This window comes from Mizuhopecten yessoensis, unplaced genomic scaffold (genome assembly GCF_002113885.1).
Source record: "Mizuhopecten yessoensis strain PY_sf001 unplaced genomic scaffold, ASM211388v2 scaffold11039, whole genome shotgun sequence".
Taxonomy (NCBI): Eukaryota; Metazoa; Mollusca; class Bivalvia; order Pectinida; family Pectinidae; genus Mizuhopecten; species Mizuhopecten yessoensis.
Window position 1 is genome coordinate 565,644 of NW_018408848.1, and position 18,610 is coordinate 584,253.

General features: G+C 35.3%; 1 protein-coding gene across 1 annotated transcript; it reads left to right on the plus strand.

Annotated features, from left to right (window-relative positions):
• The first annotated feature begins 1,145 nt into the window (after positions 1–1,145).
• LOC110464870 (disrupted in renal carcinoma protein 2 homolog) lies at positions 1,146–9,578 on the plus strand. Its single transcript, XM_021520321.1, has 12 exons — positions 1,146–1,853; positions 2,319–2,406; positions 2,799–2,962; positions 3,276–3,342; positions 4,098–4,171; positions 4,635–4,685; positions 5,158–5,287; positions 6,045–6,153; positions 7,153–7,220; positions 7,544–7,662; positions 8,408–8,593; positions 9,054–9,578. The coding sequence occupies exons 1-12, from the start codon at positions 1,601–1,603 to the stop codon at positions 9,248–9,250; spliced, it is 1,506 nt and encodes a 501-aa protein (XP_021375996.1). The 5' UTR covers positions 1,146–1,600; the 3' UTR covers positions 9,251–9,578.
• Positions 9,579–18,610: the final 9,032 nt, after the last annotated feature.

The window sequence follows — 18,610 nt, forward strand, 5'->3', positions numbered from 1 at the left end:
GTATTTCATGTTTGGCTACTGTATCCATAACCAAATTCTAAAACGGCAGTGACGTGTGTTTGTCTGTGTTACGTCCATCCTACACGATACAATGTAGTAGACTCTACTGGGGATGTTTAAGTCCCTCAGTGTTGCTGTAACCTTGGTTACCGCAGTTACCTCTTTTGTGTAGTAGCACGGTTCATAATACACACACTTTACAGATTATGAATAAAATATCAACCGGTTTTTCTCTAAAAAAAACCCCATTCATATGAATGGATTTTACGCACCTACACTTCTGTTTCAATAGTAGTTTAGACAATTTCGATTGTCATCTGTTTTGGCCACAGCCTTACCGATTAGTGCTGATGCAGTTATTTACTGTATCTATTTCCTAATTTGAAAGATGTGTCACATACATGTACGTGAATATGTGTGTTATGATCATCTATCAACCTTGTGGTACTGTCTTTTTAATAGACTTAATACATTTAGATGAAATGAACTTTAAAAAATGATATTATTATATAATCAGTAATATCTGCAAGCTTGACTATCAAATAGTCTAAGTTTCATACTAAAGACTGTAGACTAGAGACAACACCATGACAAGGTTATTTACAAATGTGTTACATTTCCATTTCGATTTCAACAAATGTTATTGATAACCATGATCAATTGGATTGGACATCAGGCTTAAAGCCTATATTAAGCTCTTTCCATATTAAAATGCATTTTATTCAAATAATATGCGGTAGAAATGGAATATAAGTAATATATATTAAGATTAAGTTTCATATATTTTGACATTTGACTTTTTATACTTCTTTGTAATTTGATTTTAAAAAAATCAAATGTAATACATGCTTATATATACAAATGCAGCTGAGGGAAAAGTAACGAATCAACCCCCGAGTTTCTGACAGTACAGTCTATGGGTTCTTCCCAATCAGGAACTGATTGCACACAAAGATCCCAGCCACACATGTAAAAAGTGAATATTATTTCTTCAATGTTTACGCTAGACGAAATCCAAACAATATACAGGAAATGAGATTTTATAAGTATATCAACCAACTATGCTTCTCACAAGTCATCAGTGTTCATCAAGGTGCACCGCTCAATGTCCTTCATTGTATGTATATGGAGAGAATCGCTGTCATGCGTTTCTATAGAATATAACATGATACATAATTCCGAGGTATGCCTGTCCCTTAATCGTAAAACCAGTTATAACCGGTATTCTCTAGTTTCAGCAACCACAACGCATTAAATAACTATAAATGGGCACGCCTTGTTGTTATGTTAATATGCTACACGTATAGAATAAAACTGTATTGCATGATCAGATTGGTTTGTTATAATGTTACCTGTCATTCGACGCAAGTTCCGTCTGCCTTTGCTTTCACAGAGAATGTATATATGTCTATAGTTAACAGGAGTGTATATACATGAATGTAGGTGACAACGATAGCATCTATGTAAAACGCATTGTTTTTCTGTTCGTTTCCTCGATCTCTACAACATACTGTTATAATATATACCCGAATGAAAATTTGACATGACTTACATCGCTTGATATCGTAGAAAAAGTCATCGATTTTCAAAATTTTAAACAATGGCCATGGATGAGGTGAAACCATTACTGCACGTGAAGCCGAAGACGTACGCCCGCCGGTGGTGGGTCCTTATCTACGTCAGCTTAGCAAACATATTTACGACGGGCAGTTGGAATGCATGGGGACCGATAAGTCAGTCGGTAGAGTTTGGTTTTGGCTGGGACGACTCCATCATAGCGGACATCCTTAATGTTGGACGAATAGGGATGTTTGTCGGTATCATTCCTCTTAGTTATCTTGTTGATAAGAAAGGTAGGTACCTTTAACACTTCAAACGGTCTTTAATTACAGTTTTAATTACCACGAAAATAAATCAATATTACTAAAGTATTCCATGTATCATGGCCTTTATTCTACATGCAAATTGTTGTACCCTTCGTCATTTTTAAGATAAAAGTCTTGTTGGAATCTTAATCATGGACAATAATTGACCGGAAATATCGCGACATGTGTCAAATATGGTGTCGAATTGTTTCCCCATCTGGGATAATTTCATTATCTCGTTCCGTCTATTGCTTTGTCCTTTTATTACAGCCATAATAGAATGAAAACATCGAAGCTATTGCGAATAAAGGATGTAACTGTTGAATGATAATTATTATTTTTCAAACAGTGTCATAAAATACAGTGTAAACATAGCATATAATATAATGTACCTCGTCTAAAACAAAACTAAAATAACTTAGATTTTCATATAACACTTTTTGTTGTCTACAGGGATCCGCCTTGCTATGATAATAAGCAATGTTATCTTACTGATGGGATATGTGCTACGCTGTCTAATCGATCAAACAACTTCCATTTGGTATGTGCCTTGTAACATCACTTTAGTCTGTCACGATAGGAAGTCCCAGAATGATCAACGCATTTACGATATAAATGTTCAATATTCAGTTACATAGTTTTGTAGTCTTGGTAGGCGGTTGGAGCTTACGTACATTTTTCAAATCTACTTATGTTTGCTTTCGGACCTTTTGGTACTATAACCTACATGTAGTTCATATCTGTCAAGACTGACACTATTTCTACTGTAGCAAGCGGTGTGCATGCATTAATAGTACGACCTATTTTGTTTTACCTTGGTCGGATGTGATAATCTCGCCTTGCGACGTGGCCTCATTAATTATATCTACTATTTTGTATCTATTAAGACTGGCGATACAGTTGTTCTAATTGTACGATTTTGTAATTACATAGGCCTGCGATGCTGGGACAGGTAATAGTCGGTGGTGCCAATGGGATAGGATACTGTGGACCGTCTGCTATGTCGGTCGCGTGGTTCCCACCAAACGAGCGTGCCACTGCCACATCTATAGCAGTTATGAGTACATATATTGGTCTCGGGATCGCCTATATCATCAGTATGTAGATCGCTTTACCCAAAACAGAAATGTTGATCATTTCGATAACGACAATAGAAAAGTGAGAAACTAGATTTTTCTCAAAAGGAACGGTCAACACCAAAATGCATTTTATGTATTTCATGTTTGTCAGACAACAACTCAAAACATTTTGATTTCTTGTATGACTTATTTGTTACTTTTGAAGGTCTCTTTCGAGACTGCAATGTCGGAGCTACTTCTCGTGGTTTCTACACAGAACCTTTACATTCCTTTTATATACTAATTTGCACAGTTTTGATTCGTAAATAAATGTCGTTATCCTTCTTCACAGATCCTCTGTTGGTGTCAACACCTTTATTTGATGAGGTAGAGTTCTCGTACCGAAAACTGAACCAAAGGTATGCTATATGCATTTTACAGTCTTATGTTGATAATGCAGTGAAACAAAACATTTTTAAACGACAACAAAGCTATATTTGGTGAGATCATAGTTTCTCTTTTAGTCATCATGACGATAAATGTCACCTAAAAACAACCAAACGGTTATCTGTGCTTTGTTATGATATAATATAAATCCTTATATTTATAGAAGCAAAAATATCAAACCGTCAAACACTTAAGAACATACCAAATTCCTTCTATCTACTGATTTAATGAAATCAAATCGATAATCGATAATCATTACTTCATGTTCAATTCAACCATTTGCTTAAACGCGAAACATCAAGGGCAAAGGTTACCTTTGTGTGCCGACATTTGAATAGTGTTAAACAAAAAACAAATGCTAAGTAAATAAGATCAACAAATATGGTTGTAATCCTGTCTCACTGATTTCTACTTATTCTTGTGCAAACCAGATGAAACTCATTGCAGTGTTAAAGGGAACACTCCTTCCGATATCTGACTAACCCTGGTAAATGTGAATTGAATAACAAAACGATGAAATCATATTATTCAATAGATAAATGAACCCTTGTTCAAAAACATTGAAATATAACTCTTATATGTTATAATTGGCGATTTAGAAAAAAGGTCTATTTAACCACGAATTCGTTTTTTGGCTAAGTACCGTCTCTATTGAACGGATTTATAAATGCTTTCTGTAATTATCTGAAACAATGAATAGTCAGTTTTATGATTATCTGAATTACAGTGAACTCGCGAACTATACCGATCATGACCTTAGTCTTGCCGCTAACTCGACCAGTGTTAGTATGGCTAATGTTGGTATGTATCCGTGATGATTTGACATGACAATACATTCTGTCATTAAATATATTATATTTGTATTATGATTGCTTACAAATTGTTAAGTATATCTGCTACATTGTACATTATTATGTAATTACAAAATCAATCATTATATATCCCTGTTGGAAGTCATATTTTATCTCATAAACATTTTATACAGCGTTCCTCTGAAGTACATTGACAACTAATGTCTTATTTGTTTTGTTCTAAAACGAGTTATTCTAGATGAAAAGAACAATATCAGCACTTCAATACAGTGGATAGAGCCGATCCTATTTGGAGGATGTATTAATGAATCAGTGTAATTGTACTATGCAGAATATTAATGTATCAGTCAAATGTTTTTTTTTTAAAAAGACTTCACTTTTTCTTTATTTATGTGAAACGATGTGAAAATACATTGCTGTTTTATTTAATTTGATTTTGTTGTTTATTTCAGTTTTGAACAAAGACATTATTCAAGATGAAACAATGACCTTAATGTACATAGGTAATAATTAAAAACAGTATGTGTAAATTATACTTGTGCGTGTAAGTAAATATTTAGTAAAAGAACACAGTCGGAATTATTTAATTCATTTTTTCCTCAGATGATTAAAACGCAATATTAAATACAAAAGGATGCCTATAATTGTTTTGTATGTGAACAAAACATGTTGGATATATAAGGAATAATAGCATGTACATACATAGCGTTTAATAACCTTTTTTAGCATGTGTTCTTCATGCTCCATGACAATTTCAACCGTCTGATTAAGGGATTGATAAGGTACGTGAATGACATTGTAATAAGATTTAAGTTATGCCATGAACTTTGGTTTTATAACGTTGAAATGTAGTGCATTGCATTCAAGTATTATTACATAAAAATGGCTATACAAAGGTTATTATTATTACAGAGATCCTTGCAGAAAACATTCTGAGCTGACTTTATCTGCATATGACCGCATGTTTGTTTACAGAGACAGGGATTGCAGCTGCATTTGTGATAGTAGCCGTGGCTCTAGTCCCAGACGCACCGCCTACGCCACCTTCCCATAGTGCCAATGCAATCAGGATGGAATACACAAAAGTATTTCTACACATCATAAGGTATAGTGTACACAAAACAACAGTTGTATAAAGTATTGATATGTTCTAATTACCCAGATCACTAATGACTCCCCATTTTGAATGCCTCTCGCGATCTGTCGCTATCTGTTATGTGTTCCTCGCACAGGGGTTTCACATTAATCCATTTCTACTTCTTTCATACATTGTTACATCTTTCTTATTTTTTATATATATGCATAACATTATAAATTTTCCACAACGCATGAATTGATTTGGAGGTTAGAAAATAGTATATAAATATATATATATATATATGAAAAAATATATAAAAGTGCGTAATAATAGTTGAAATATAAGCAATGAAATATTCTTTTATATTCTTTCATTCCCCATGCTTCTATTTGTGCTGGCACTATCTATTTCATGGACTAACACAATATTAATTAATTGATCGAAACACCTAACAAGTTAATTCATTCAACTGCCTTCTCTTCACTCAAAGATTAGTAAAGCGTCATTCATTCGTTCGCTCATTCGTTCAGAAGAAAATAAACACAAATCTTTGTGAAATCCAGGTTGCTAGTTAACAAAAGAAGACTGATGTATTATTTCTAGAGAGGATTATTTCACATCAAAATCAATCAATTTGAAGAAGGGTACTTTCACTAGGGCACTTATAGCAGTTACAAATAAGGAAAATGCTATTTTTTTTCTTGGAAATAAAATATTCGAAAACAAAGACTTCTCAATTTCTAAAACAATTATTTGATTGTTTTTCTGCTGTGTTTTAATTAAGGAGTGGATATTTGTCACTCCTCCTGCTGTTTACCGGTGTGATGATTGGTATGTACGCCACGTGGGTAACCATATTTGGGATAACGTTCGAACACCTCGATATCACCCAGGTAATCTACCTCTCTATACTAAACTATCGGGACTATTTTCATTGCAATTAGCATTAACTTATACAAGAAATACTTACAGTTCCCGAAGTATTTATCTTGATCTAAATGTTGGTTCTGTATGCTGATGTTATTAACAATGTTTTAAGTCTTTTTGTATTAACTTCGGTAAGACAGATACATTGTAAGACATGCAAACATTGTATGCTTACACCAATTAAAACTGTTCAATGATTTTGATATACAGTTGTATGTGATTAGTCAGTATCATCTCATACAACGTTATGTAATTGTTCAGTTTATCTGAAGTTTCCAATACAAAGACAATTTCTTTTAGAAGAAGTACGTTTCCACAAACGTGTGGTAAAATCAGACGTCTTTATGGGGAACAAACAAAAAGGCGTCGTGCGCATGGATATTCATAGAAAGTGTTTTTCTCCTGCCCACACAACTTCAACAACCCAGGTGGAATATGCATTGGTCTGCGGTGGATGTTACGGTATCTGTGCTGTAGCATTAAATTGAGGTGACACTATAACTGATGCCGTTTAAAGCACGGTCCAACTTCAAACAGAACAATTACGTATCAAGCACACACGCAGGCATACACACATAGGGATATATTAACAAGGTGGCATAGGACTAGTAGTTAACGCCTAATACATTTAAGGCAGCTCCTTCAAATTCCTCAAAAACAAATCAATATTGATTAATGTATATGTACTGTGAATCGCTTTAGAGTGGCTGGTGTTAGCTACTTTGGAGGTAGGGCACAGGGCGCTTTATCAGTTGTTGCATATTATCATTATTATCGCACAGGTATAGGTGAATCCCCTTGGGCATGCATTTTATGTGTATTAGACTAGGAAAAATAAAGATGATGCAGGAAAGTACGATTGTCAGTTGTGCTTCAATAAAATTTATCACTAGTCAATATAAACAATCAGTTATTTTTTGTGTTAATGGATGTACCAAGCCTTAATGTAATTTTGTTATACAAAGGACGAGGCTGGGTGGCTAGGGTTCGGAAGCCTCATAGCAAGCAGTGTAGTGGGATTTATTTCTGCAAGGTAAGATTTTTTCATTCCTATGTCTAATGAGATGAATACACACAAAACTATTTTCCAGTTGATTAATATGTTTATTTTAATGATTTCACGTGTGATCCCCGTCTTCAGCAGTAATACCCATATGCCACAGATATTACTTAGAAAGCCTACTATTTGATATTGAAAATAACGATAATCTTAGTATATATATATACAAGAGACCTTTACAAATCAATATTTATTAATGATATACCCTGGTATCATATAAGTTTCAATGAAGAACTTTGCCAGTTTAGGGCTTTTTGTGTCAAATACGTACTTTTGCATTCTTATAATTCATTCAGGTTTTCTGACGTCTGCGCTTCGAAGTTGAAGACAATCCTGATGGTGATGTTGGTTATTTCAAGTCTGATGTTCCTGTGGGTTTCCTTGTTGTGTAGCCAGTATATTGAATATAGTAGAGGTACTGTGATACCAGACAAGTAACGTATCTCACTCGGTATCCCATATCCATACGGCATACGTAACACTTGTCCAATATAAAGAGGAGATAACTTTTAGAAATTCCTATTGGCTGTAATTAATGTTAAACGATATATTTATGTTGCAAGTGTGTAGTTGTACTTATCAAATTCTATCTATCGGCATGTATCGCACTGAAATCAGTGATTCGTTTAGGGTACGAGCTCTGGATCAAATGTTGTAAGTATTTCATTCTTAAATCAGATTCAGAAACGATTGCCAAAATATGCCTTGACATGCCAACATTCAGTGCCCAATATACTATGAGTCATATATTTACTATTCATATTATGACAAACACATAAACATTATAGACACAATAAATTAAGCTGTATTGAAACTAGACATTTCAACAATTATCGGAGCGCAGGATTTGACATAAGTAACACATTAGCGTAAATATCAAATGATTATTTGAGAAAAAAAATCATCAGTACGTGTTGATCAAGGAAAGTAAACGAAAGTCAAGGATACCCATCGAAGTTTTAATGACGTCACGTGATTGCATGTTACATATAATAATTGAATCTCGTTTATTTAAGTGAATCCAACAATTAATGTTGTTAAAATTATGGAAGAGTGTCCATTGGAAAACCTTAACGTATCAACATGTTTTTTTAATTCTGAAGTTTATCGATTTATGATAGAAGAATACTCTTTATATTTACCGAGAACTATGTTTTCAGAACAACTGTACGTGTCGACTATCCTGGGCTGTGCTTTCCTTAACGGCTGTGTGCCATTACTGTATGAACAGATATGCAACGCCGCCTTCCCTATCCCAGAAGGAATCATTGTTGGAATATCTGCCCTTGTAACAATGTTGGCCGGCATCTTTTATTTGTTACCTCTATCCATCATCGAGTTTGAAGGTAATTAAACTGATACCTTTAGGAACATGTGTCATCTAATGCAGAAACAGGTCTTCTCGACATTATGTTTGTAAAATGATAACTTGGGATAATTGTTTTGTTCACTTTCTTACCAAAAATATGCCACTAACGCCTTTTAACGATATTTTTCTTTAACATTACGTGTAGATATATATGATATAAAAAGCATGTTGTTGATATAAATGTGTATATAGTGAAAAATGAGTGAATGAGTGAACTGAGACGTGACATATGTGATAAAGGTTATGGAAGAGAATGATTCGTCTGTAATAGTTTCAGTGTATCAAACACGATGATAGTCCTAAGACATACGGTTTTTAATCAAAGAAAGCGTTTCGTATGATCAAACTGATATGGACATTTTCTTCGTTTCGTACTTTCGAATAAATGTATTCAATTTAACGATATTCTGTTTCAATATCCATATTTCTTATTTCAGATAATACGTGGCTGGAGTGGTCAATACTAGTTGTGTGTGTGGTCGGTTGTATTGTTATTCTAATAACCCCCCAGAGGAACGGGCGGGCAGACCTGGAAGTGTCCGTCCGTGTCACTAAAACCACTTATTATGAAAGACTCGGATCAGAACATGAAGACCTACATGTGTCAGAGAAGACAGTTCCGGAAAACGCATGAGATATGTCAACGTAATTTATTAAATATCGAGATGACAATTTTGAACTGGTAATAAGAAAATAAAGTAATAAAGGCGAAGTTCTAACCTTCATCCAGGCTCGACTTGAAAGAAGTGTCTGCATTTCTCATTTATAATCGTACGCTGATACACCTAATTTTATGCTTTTTCATATGCAATATAGTCATGCATATTATTTGCTTTTGCGTGGAATTTACATTGTATTTTACCCATGTTAATAGTGTATGTCATTACTTGTCAATTGCTCCTCATATATATGTAGAAAATGTTTTCTTTTCATTTTTTGAAAATAAAGTTCAATACAAAGTTTGTGCTGTGTTTTATATATTGTTAATATTTCTAACCACGATTGAAACACTCATGAAAAAAAGCGTATCGATAAAAGGTTGCCATCCTTTCCTCTCGAAATAATTTTCTCAAAATACGTTCTAACATCTTATCAAAAGTAGAGTGTCAGTACTATTTGTCGGCATACAAACTCGTATTCAAATAAACAGATGTCTTCCACAACCACCAGAGATTAACTCACGTACCACTCATTTGATAACCTGCCAGGGGGTCACATCCTGCATGTGATTGCATGTCACATTTATATCTCTAAACTTGCTTCTTTCTACATTCTTCAATGAGTTTAAATATATATTACAGAACCGAGTGCTTATCACCGTACACATAGCACTCCAGAATCTGACATGCAACCATATACCATAAACCATTATTGACCCTGACAGGCATATCAATGAATAAACAGTGTGGAATAACCCATCTTCAAACTTCCAGGGTTATGCGCTATCTGACATTCTATGAACTCCTGGGATAACACATCCAAGGCTTTGTATGAGCCACCTTGTGGATGATACAAGTAGAACAGGTTTATCTTTTGACGAACATCGAACGAACAACATGGCATCATATTGGTAAAATTAAACAGCCTTGGGTGTTTTCCTATGTAATCTTAAAAAGGACATGCACAAGTATCAGACAAGTGATTTGTCTCTTTATTTTTTTTACCCGAAACCAATCAAAAAGCTTACCGCTTGTCTTCGATTGTATCGTGACACATTGCAGGGCTGCAAAGGACAATGTGAGTGTAACGCATGGAGTTTCACGTTTTTAATTATAACTCCAGGTAACAAAGATTTGTGAAGGCATTATACGTTCTGACGTAATATTGTTTCCCTATCGGAAAAACACATCAACGTATTCATTGTAAGGGAAACGTGCGGTTTCCAGATAAAATATGAACGTTATGTGACAAAAACTGGCCCCAAACTCCTTATGGCTGGTCAAAATGTATTATGTTTACTTAACCCTCATAGGTACATTTTCAAATTGTAAACGACACCCTCGTCTAAAAGACACACTCGTCTAAAAGCAATTTGAAAACTAATTGGAGTCAAATAACCATAATAATCAACCGTCAATCGATTTGGTAAATTAAAGACAGTTGACGATGCTTTGAAATGCCTCTTGTTTATATAATTCCTATCACGGGTCCATGCGAATAAATTGATATCGCTCGACTGAATTAAGGAAGTTCAATTATCCATTCAATAATCCGATTGTTAAAGAAAGTATTATGTCGTTGGTAACTCATTGCCTTTCCTGAAAGATAACTGGTGAATTTATTGAACGAGCACACATGGTGTAATAATTCAGGGTAGATTTTACCATTTCGAGGAATTAAATGTAAAACTCTCTTAAAATGAAAGAAGTGAGCCAGAAAATTTCAATAATTTTATAGCAAAATGGAACGTAATACTATTAAATTTAAATAGTTCTATATGCATCAATTTTTCATAGATATACCTATTTGCGTACAAATTGTTTGGGCAGAGTATTAACCCGATGTGGATGACGGGCATGGTCGCCATTAGATGGACAGCTCTATAGCACTCTCTTCAATTCAACAGCCCACCTGTCGGTCACTCCACGGTGTTACCCAAATCCTAAGATTTGACCTCAAATGTACTTTTGACCAAAGTGTTGCTCTCTATCTTACATGTAAGAGGTGGTTCCATTCTTTATCATTAATTGTCTAATATCAGCCTATTTTGTTACAGCGACTTTGCGTGTAATATGGACTTAAACTACTTTTTTTCTATGAGATTAAAATATTCTAAAACTGGTAAAAAATATTCTATGAACTGCTTTTATTTGACCCATCAAGTACAAATATAAATTAAGGAATGACCCCTTTTCCTAAAACGAATACAAATTTCTCTACGTTTACTATAGTTCATGTTATAAACGTGACCTTCAAGGAAGAGACACAGACAAGTTATTTCAAAGCACATCCAAGAAAGCGTTTTTATTGGATTAGAGAAAAGAGGGATACGTCACAATCAGCTAATATCCTGAAAGAGAGACTATCATTTCACTGCAAACCAGATATCCTGGATACTCGTTGGCTACGAATGGGTCAGCAACTAATTGTGTAATATGTATTTCATATCCTCGAGGAATTTTCAAACCGGGATTTATCGTTTACAACAATACGAAAAAGTGACCAGTTCTGGCCCGCATTTCTAGTTTCTGCAAGACAGCAACTTTAGTTTGGTCAAAATGTTTAAAGCAGACTGGAAGAATTTGTGTCTAAGTTTAGCTCTGAAGTAAATATATATTTTTTGTGTACCATAGGCTCTGAATCAGAGTTGTGTTTTAGTCTATATTACTAATTGTACCACCTGTTGTCCAATACATAGTTGGACTAAATGGGTAACAAGTATTCCCTACGGTTAATCAATGAATAAAGACACATTTCAATACACCAAAGGAGGATTTACATGGGCTTACGGTCAAAGTATTATCTGGGCATTGTATTAAATCGAAGACACAATAATTATAAAATTCACATAACTGATATATGTTTGTACACATAAAGTAATAATTTGATTATCTTGTTCAATAACACCTCCAGAAGCAGAATAGGATTATATAGTTCCTAATGATACCCCTGAAATGGGTACCCCCGTTTTAAATATTGTACATTTTACTGTCGACCACTTGTTAGAAGAGTCTTTGACTCAAAGTGTTATCGACCTGAAATAAAGTATTTTATTATTATTTTTATTATTATTATTATAAATATCTCGCACATGAAATAGTCGATATTAGATCTGCCCTATATATTATGCTATTGACTTTTCTTTCCAATTAATTCTTACCTTATCATAATATTTTTTTTACTGAGTGGGTGATCAGGAGTCATTGTATGGGTGATCAGTGACCTTCATACTAAACTACATCAGAATTGTAAGCATCTTTGTAAACCACGAACAAAATATCAACTATTGTACTTTTTTTCTATAAAATGTTTTCAACAACTGTTCTCTTGAGTGAAATAAATAAATTATAAATCCCTGTCCAACTGTAGCCAAAACACCTACAGAACTCCATTTTGATTTTCCATATATACACTAACCTACCATTGATTTCGTTTTTGATAATATTTTAACTCAATTCATTGCCAAGGACATTTCTTTTGACCAGGTAGTTTAGGAACATGTAGTTAGAGCGACCGTATACCAATCTGAGGCCCAGGGATTAAATTATTGTCTGGTCCCACTAAATACCAATCTGAGGTCCAGGAATTAAATGATTGTCTGGTCCCGCTAAATACCAATTTGTGGTAATGCGTTTGATTCCTTGTCTGGTCCCACTTAATACCAATCTGAGGTCCAGGGTTTAAATCCTTGTCTGGTCCCACTAAATACCAATCTGAGGTCCAGGGTTTAAATTATTGTCTGGTCCCACTTAATACCAATTTGTGGTAAAGGGTTTAAATCCTTGTCTGTTCCCGCTAAATACCAATTTGTGGTAAAGGGTTTAAATTCTTGTCTGGTCCCGCTAAATACCAATTTGTGGTAAAGTGTTTAAATCCTTGTCTGGTCCCGCTAAATACCAATTTGTGGTAAAGGGTTTCAATCCTTGTCTGGTACCACTTAATACCAATCTGAGGTCCAGGGTTTAAATCCTTGTCTGGTCCCACTAAATACCAATCTGAGGTCCAGGGTTTAAATTATTGTCTGGTCCCACTAAATACCAATCGGAGGTCCAGGGTTTAAATTATTGTCTGGTCCCACTTTATACCAATCTGAGGTCCAGGGTTAAAATCCTTGTCTGGTCCCGCTAAATACCAATTTGTGGTAAAGGGTTTAAATCCTTGTCTGTTACCACTTAATACCAATCTGAGGTCCAGGGTTTAAATTCTTGTCTGGTCCCACTAAATACCAATTTGTGGTACAGGGTTTAAATTCTTGTCTGGTCCCGCTAAATACCAATCTGAGGTCCAGGATTTAAATTCTTTCTGGTCCCACTTAATACCAATCTGAGGTCCAGGGTTTAAATTATTGTCTGGACCCGCTAAATACCAATCTGAAGTCCAGGGTTTAAATCCTTGTCTGGTCCAACAAAATACCAATTTGTGGTACAGGGTTTAAAATCTTGTCTGGTCCCACTTAGTACCAATTTGAGGTCCAGGGTTTAAATTCTTGTCTGGTCCCACTAAATACCAATCTGAGGTCCAGGGTTTAAATTATTGTCTGGTCCCACTAAATACCAATTTGTGGTTGAGGGATTGAATTCTTGTCTGGTCCCACCAAATACAAATCTGAGGTCCAGGGTTTAAATTCTTGTCTGGTCCCACTAAATACCAATTTGAGGTCCAGGGGTTAAATCCTTGTCTGGTCCCGCTAAGTACCAATCTGAGGTCCAAGGTTTAAATTCTTGTCTGGTCCCACTAAATACCAATTTGAGGTCCAGGGGTTAAGACCTTGTTTGGTCCCGCTAAATACCAATCTGAGGTCCAGGGTTTAAATTCTTGTCTGGTCCCACTAAATACCAATTTGTGGTAAAGGGTTTAAATTCTTGTCCGGCCCCACCAAACACCAATCTGAGGTCCAGGGTTTAGATTCTTGTCTGGTCCCACTAAATACCAAATTTTGGTAAAGGGTTTAAATTCTTGTCTGGTCCCACTAGATACCATCCTGAGGTCCAGGGTTTAAATTCTTTCTGGTCTCACTAAATACTTATATGAGGTCCAGGGTTTAAATTCTTGTCTGGTCCAACTAAATACCAATCTGAGTGATGTCCGGGGTTTAAATTCTTGTTTGGTCCCACTAAATACCAATTTGTGGTACAGGGTTTAAATTCTTGTCTGGTTCTACTTAATACCAATCTGAGGTCAAGGGTTTAAATTCTTGTCTGGACCCGCTAATTACCAATCTGAGGTCCAGGGTTTAAACTTGTCTGGTCCAACAAAATACCAATTTGTGGTACAGGGTTTAAATTCTTGTCTGGTCCCACTAAATACCAATTTGAGGTCCAGGGTTTAAATCCTTGTCTGGTCCCATTAAATACCAATCTGAGGTCCAGGGTTTAAATTATTGTCTGGTCCCACTAAATACCAATTTGTGGTAAAGTGTTTAAATCCTTGTCTGGTCCCGCTAAATACAAATCTGAGGTCCTCGGTTTAAATTCTTGTCTGGTCCTACTAAATACAAATTTGAGGTCCAGGGTGTAAATCCTTGTCTTGTCCCGCTTAATACCAATCTGAGGTCCAGGGTTTAAATTCTTGTCTGGTCCCACTAAATACCAATTTGTGGTTAAGGGTTTAAATTCTTGTACGGCCCCACCAAATACCAATCTGAAGTCCAAGATTTCAATTCTTTCTGGTCCCACTAAATACCAATCTGAGGGCCAGGGTTTAAATTATTGTTTAGTCCCACTAAATATCAATCTGAGTTCCAGGGTTTAGATTATTGTCTGGTCCCACTAAATACCAAATTGTGGTAAAGAGTTTAAATTCTTGTCTGGTCCCACTAGATACCAATATGAGGTCCAGGGTTTAAATTCTTTCTGGTCACTCTAAATACCAATTTGAGGTCCAGGGTTTAAATTATTGTTTGGTCCCACTAAATACCAATTTGTGGTACAGGGTTTGAATTCTTGTCTGGACCCGCTTAATACCAATCTGAGGTCCAGGGTTTAAATCCTTGTCTGGTCCAACAAAATACCAATTTGTGGTACAGGGTTTAAATTCTTGTCTGGTCCCACTAAATACCAATTTGAGGTCCAGGGTTTAAATCCTTTTCTGGTCCCACTTAATATCAATCTGAGGTCAAGAGTTTAAATTATTGTCTGGTCCCACTAAATACCAATTTGTGGTAAAGTGTTTAAATTCTTGTCTGGTCCTCCTAAATACAAATCTGAAGTCCTCGGTTTAAATTCTTGTCTGGTCCCAATAAAGACCAATTTGAGGTCCAGGGTTTATATCCTTGTCTGGTCCCGCTAAATACCAATCTGAAGTCCAAGGTTTCAATTCTTTCTGATCCCACTTAATACCAATCTGAGGTCCAGGGTTTAAATTATTGTCTAGTCCCACTAAATACCAATCTGAGGTCCAGGGTTTAGATTCTTGTCTGGTCCCACTAAATACCAAATTGTGGTAAAGGGTTTAAATTCTTGTCTGGTCCCACTAGATACCAATCTGAGGTCCAGGGTTTGAATTCTTTCTGGTCCCACTAAATACCAATCTGAGGTCCAGGGTTTAAATTATTGTCTAGTCCCACTAAATACCAATTTGTGGTACAGGGTTTTAATTCTTGTCTGGTCCAACTAAATACCAATCTGAGGTCCTGGGTTTAAATTCTTGTTTGGTCCCACTTAATACCAATTTGTGGTACAGGGTTTAAATTCTTGTCTGGTCCAACTAAATACCAATCTGAGGTCCAGGTTTTAAATTCCTGTCTGGTCCCACTTAATACCAATTTGTGGTACAGGGTTTAAATTCTTGTCTGGTCCCACTAAATACCAATCTGAGGTCCATGGTTTAAATTCTTTCAGGTCCCACTAAATACCAATCTGAGGTCCAGGGTTTAAAATATTGTCTGGTCCCACTAAATACCAATCTGAGGTCCAGGGTTTAAATTATTGTCTGGTCCCACTAAATACCAATCTGAGGTCCATGGTTTAAATTCTTTCATGTCCCACTAAATACCAATCTGAGGTCCATGGTTTAAATTCTTTCATGTCCCACTAAATACCAATCTGAGGTCCATGGTTTAAATTCTTTCAGGTCCCACTAAATACCAATCTGAGGTCCATGGTTTAAATTCTTTCATGTCCCACTAAATACCAATCTGAGGTCCAGGGTTTAAAATATTGTCTGGGCCCACTCAATACCAATCTGAGGTCCAGAGTATAAATTATAGTCTGGTCCCACTCAATACCAATCTGAGGTTCAGGGTATAAACTATAGTCTGGTCCCACAAAATGTTAAACTCAGATTACTGTTCTTCATTGTATTCTGCTTGTTTCATCTTTATTATGTTTCATCAAAGTCCAGTCAGGTTAAGTTTTCTTTTCAGAAACAATTTATTAAGAAGTAGTCATGCATAGTTACAGCTTTTGGTAGAGGAACGGATTATCCTTAAAGTTTAATTTGGAAGCGGTGCTGTATGTACATTTGTAGTCTGACAAAAATAAGACTTTCCTAGTCACGTATCATAACACAACAACCCGCCGTATGGGGTGTAGAGAGGCACGCGTCTGGCCATTACATGGTGAAACGGCCACACATTTCGACAGAACGTAGTAGATTAGGACTAAACCAGTTGTGTCTAGTTTATTTGACTCTTTTAAACAGCATAAGCATGTGTAGGCGTGCTTGGCAATGAATCCTTTCCATTGATCGCTAGTGGTCGACCCTGATAGTAATCAAAATAAGGTGTTCATCGTAATGAGTATATTCAGTTTAAGTGAGAAATCAGGAGTGTCAAGGGGATGATCTAGTCACGTGTTAAAACTGCTATTAATAGTCAAGCAGACCATGTGTAGGTATATATTAACACTCACCTGTATGACCATTGCCCACATAATTAATATCTATAGGGCCATCAATGAATGAGATTGATGTTATATTTATGCTTCAAATAACGCATCGCAAATGTTAGGGCCTATCATAACTGACTTAACAATATACATGTAAATACATGTTCATGTATACTTACAATGTTACCGACTAGCGTTCCTACAGCCTTAACGATTAAAATAAACGTCGTTCAATCGCAATATCGATATTGAGAACAATAAAGTTAGAATGGAGATGTGAACTACTCTATCAATATTACCTTCATGATAACACATTTTATTCTGAAGACGCAATACATTTTCATAATTGCCTTCATCAAATACATCAAATATTCGAAAATACGAATCACTATATGATTATCTGTCGGCTGTAAAAGAAGTTCTGAAACAGATGTCTTTAAATCCAATTTGTCATCATACATTATTAGAAAACTATGATTTACCCCTTAGTCAAATTATATCCAATTACATAAATGTGCAATTGTACGCTAATTCCATGCATTTTTGATTGAAAATAAGCATTTTTCATCACATCAGTTATTTGCACCAATCCTATTACAACCCATTTTACAACTCACCTGTTTTCTGTGAGGGCCAAACTAGTAATTCCAATCTAATGAAAACTTTCTACCCTACACATATACCTATACCTTTGCTTACATTATAACTCATCTATTTTCTGGAAGAGCCAATACTAGTCATTCCAATCTAAAAAAATAGAAGAGTGATCTGCCCTTGAACTAAGGTAAAGGGTCGATTTTTGCTCTGCCAGGAAATCGTTTTACTTGTCAAAAACAGGGATTAACATATCCAGTTTAACCATCCTACAATTGTGTTTATACAGCGTATGTTGAAGAACGCCAAAAATGAGATAGAGGAAGTAACAAGAGGTGAGGAAAAAGAGAATGGATATGTATCTATACCTTTGCTTAAAGTCTCAACAATAGTAGAGTAGTAGTAAGGTGTTGGGAACATCGTTGTTTGTCACTAATCCGGAAGATGAAACATCTGTTGTTCACTTACAGAAGAACTTGGATATCTTAAAAAGTAGTGATTTCCTAAAGTTGAATATTGATGACTGAATTAAAGGTATGTCTTTTTATTTGAACACATGTTTCTCTGTTTATTGGCAGTTTGGCATCCATTCTCCTATATTTCCATAAACACTTGATATATGATTATCTGGTAGAATTGAAATATATATAATCCTTACTCCATTTGAAGAATTTTTATTATTCTAGCATGTATTGCTGCATTGTGCAGAGTTAAAACATGACACAATATGTACAGTAGATTCATATTACAATGTTAATACTAGAAATGTTATACATTTTTGTAGTTGCATAAGACCTGCGATACATTATTTTTCGTAAACTTATGGCACAAGATTTCGTATAAAACCTACAGGTAGATAGTGAAGTGTTTCCAATAATTATAACAGCAATAACTGGACATTAGGATCATAAGCT

Excerpts from the sequence above, each read along its gene's own strand:
- LOC110464870 (XM_021520321.1), top strand. The coding sequence starts at position 1,601 with ATGGCCATGGATGAGGTGAAACCATTACTGCACGTGAAGCCGAAGACG. Across the intron at positions 2,407-2,798 it reads GATCAAACAACTTCCATTTG|GCCTGCGATGCTGGGACAGG; the intron begins GTATGTGCCTTG and ends GTAATTACATAG. Across the intron at positions 6,154-7,152 it reads AACACCTCGATATCACCCAG|GACGAGGCTGGGTGGCTAGG; the intron begins GTAATCTACCTC and ends TGTTATACAAAG.